Source organism: Gilbertella persicaria (assembly GCF_025201335.1).
Source record: "Gilbertella persicaria strain CBS 190.32 chromosome Unknown B0P05scaffold_122, whole genome shotgun sequence".
Classification (NCBI taxonomy): domain Eukaryota; kingdom Fungi; phylum Mucoromycota; class Mucoromycetes; order Mucorales; family Choanephoraceae; genus Gilbertella; species Gilbertella persicaria.
In genome coordinates this window covers 1-1,883 of record NW_026252083.1, presented here as the reverse complement: position 1 = coordinate 1,883, position 1,883 = coordinate 1, and the positions used below count along the sequence as shown (strand labels likewise).

Below are 1,883 nucleotides of genomic sequence, written 5' to 3'. Positions count from 1 at the left end.
TCTATTGAACAAAGCCTGGGACTTGTTGTTTCGAGAATTCAGGAGATGAAAATTCCAAATTTATTTTATTTTATTTTCTCTTTCGCATAAACAGAATGATGGCAAGTGAAAATATAGGCAACGCGAGCAATAATAATACACTTTCAGTATTTATGGACCATGTCAAACAAGTTCTTTCTACTATACCTCCAGCTACAAAATTCGCACTCTATGCACCTTTTGTGATTGGAATTACAGACAACTTTCTGTTTCCCACCTTGAATGTTCATTGGTCTACTTCAGCTTGGTTTTCTTTAGACTATGAACAAGGGCTTTTAAAGCTTCAAGGTAAAAGTCTAGACTGAATTCTTGCCTGTATTCAATCATGTCCTAGTGTTTCGTTTTCTTTTATATCCTTTCGCGACCATGTCTGTTTTAGATGCATTTATTACCGCTCTATGGCTTATTCCAGAAATGTACAAATTAGAAAGAAAACAAGGCACACTTAAATTCATATGGATTTTGATGTCTGTGTTCACCGTTTTGCCTGGCCTATTGGCTGTCATTATCAATAAGGCACTTTATACTGTCTGGTCTCAAATGTTTTATAATCCAAGCTGCCATGGAATGACAGGATGGGTAGTAGGATTGATCTTTTGGTCTTATTTGTCAGAGGATGCAAATGAACAAGATAGAATGTGAGTTAATCTTTAAGCTAAAGAATGACTTATATGTGTATAGGATTGCTGGTGCTATTCGTATACCACATCAATATTGGCCTGCTCTTGTGTTCTTCTTTTTCGTCTTTCTTGTTCCCAGTAGTTCGATTGTTTTAAATATTTTGTGTGCTGTTGCTGGCTATTTATGCAAGTATAAACATAGACATATCTATATGTGTGTATTCATCTCTTGATAGATGTCAAAGACAAATTGAAGCCTTTTCTTCTTTCAGATGAAAAACTGGTGGAATTAGAAGGAAAGCCTATCCTACGCTTCCTTACACAAACTACGAATTTTGTATCTGTGGATTCAGCTGGCCATGCTTATTTGCCCATCTTTAATTCTACCCAAGAAGAACCAGTCTCAACACCAAACGCCCCTTTTCAAGGCCAAGGACATCGCTTAGGTCCTTAAGAAATAAACACTCTAATTCCTTTTATTATGCTAATCCAGCAGCATCTGCTTCCTGTCTTTGAGCATCTAATTTAACAGCTTCAGGATCCCATTTGACAGCCACTTGAGTCAAGATATCCATCAAGTCTTCTTGTGCTTCTAAGGCGGCCAATTCGTCCTCGGTCTTACACAACATCAGACCAGCAAAACCCAATGAATTGATTGAAAATTCAAAGGTCTTGCCTTCATTTTTAATGCTCGCCTTTTCTTTTGACCGAGGCACCAACATCATAAACTCTTGTGTCATCAAGAAATTGTAAGAGGTGTCAAGAGGAAGTGAGTTTTCACGCAATTGCTGAAACATGGCATCCAAGATACCAAAGAACATTTGTCCTAAATAATCAGACAATGTTTCCTTGTTGTTTGAACGCATCACATTGCTATCCAAGGCCATAATGACATGAACAAAAGGAAGCTTGTTGATAGCATAGATTTGGCCAATATGGCGATCATGGATTTCGTCGTACAATTGCTTGATAGGAGGTTGAGGGTGATGATCGTTGCCTAAAGGAAGGACTTGGATGTGTTTATGATCTTGACTTGCGCCTGATTGGTCGCCACAGTTAAAGAAAGCAAGTGCTTGTTGAGAAGTACCAAAGCTTTGAAGAGCACAATACGTCTCGTACAAATCTTGAGGGAAAAGAGGTTCATTTTGTTTTCTGAATTCTATAGTAATGTAAGCCTGTCTGTCTGTGCTACATGACACAACTTGCCTTTGGTTACAATAAGCA

At 38.0% G+C, this 1,883-nt stretch overlaps 2 protein-coding genes across 2 annotated transcripts; one reads left to right on the top strand and one right to left on the bottom strand.

The window, feature by feature from the left end:
- Nucleotides 1-67: 67 nt before the first annotated feature.
- On the top strand, nt 68-1,113 carry B0P05DRAFT_520415 (uncharacterized protein; the record flags this gene model as incomplete). Its single annotated transcript, XM_051575760.1, has 4 exons — nt 68-327; nt 374-677; nt 721-877; nt 916-1,113. Exons 1-4 carry the CDS (start codon nt 96-98, stop codon nt 1,111-1,113), a joined length of 891 nt encoding a protein of 296 aa, XP_051428898.1. The 5' UTR covers nt 68-95.
- Nucleotides 1,114-1,576: 463 nt separating this feature from the next.
- B0P05DRAFT_459116 (uncharacterized protein) lies at nt 1,577-1,828 on the bottom strand (the record flags this gene model as incomplete). Its single annotated transcript, XM_051573981.1, has 1 exon — nt 1,577-1,828. A coding segment is annotated over one exon (252 nt), but the record flags the coding sequence as incomplete, so codon positions are not given.
- Nucleotides 1,829-1,883: the final 55 nt, after the last annotated feature.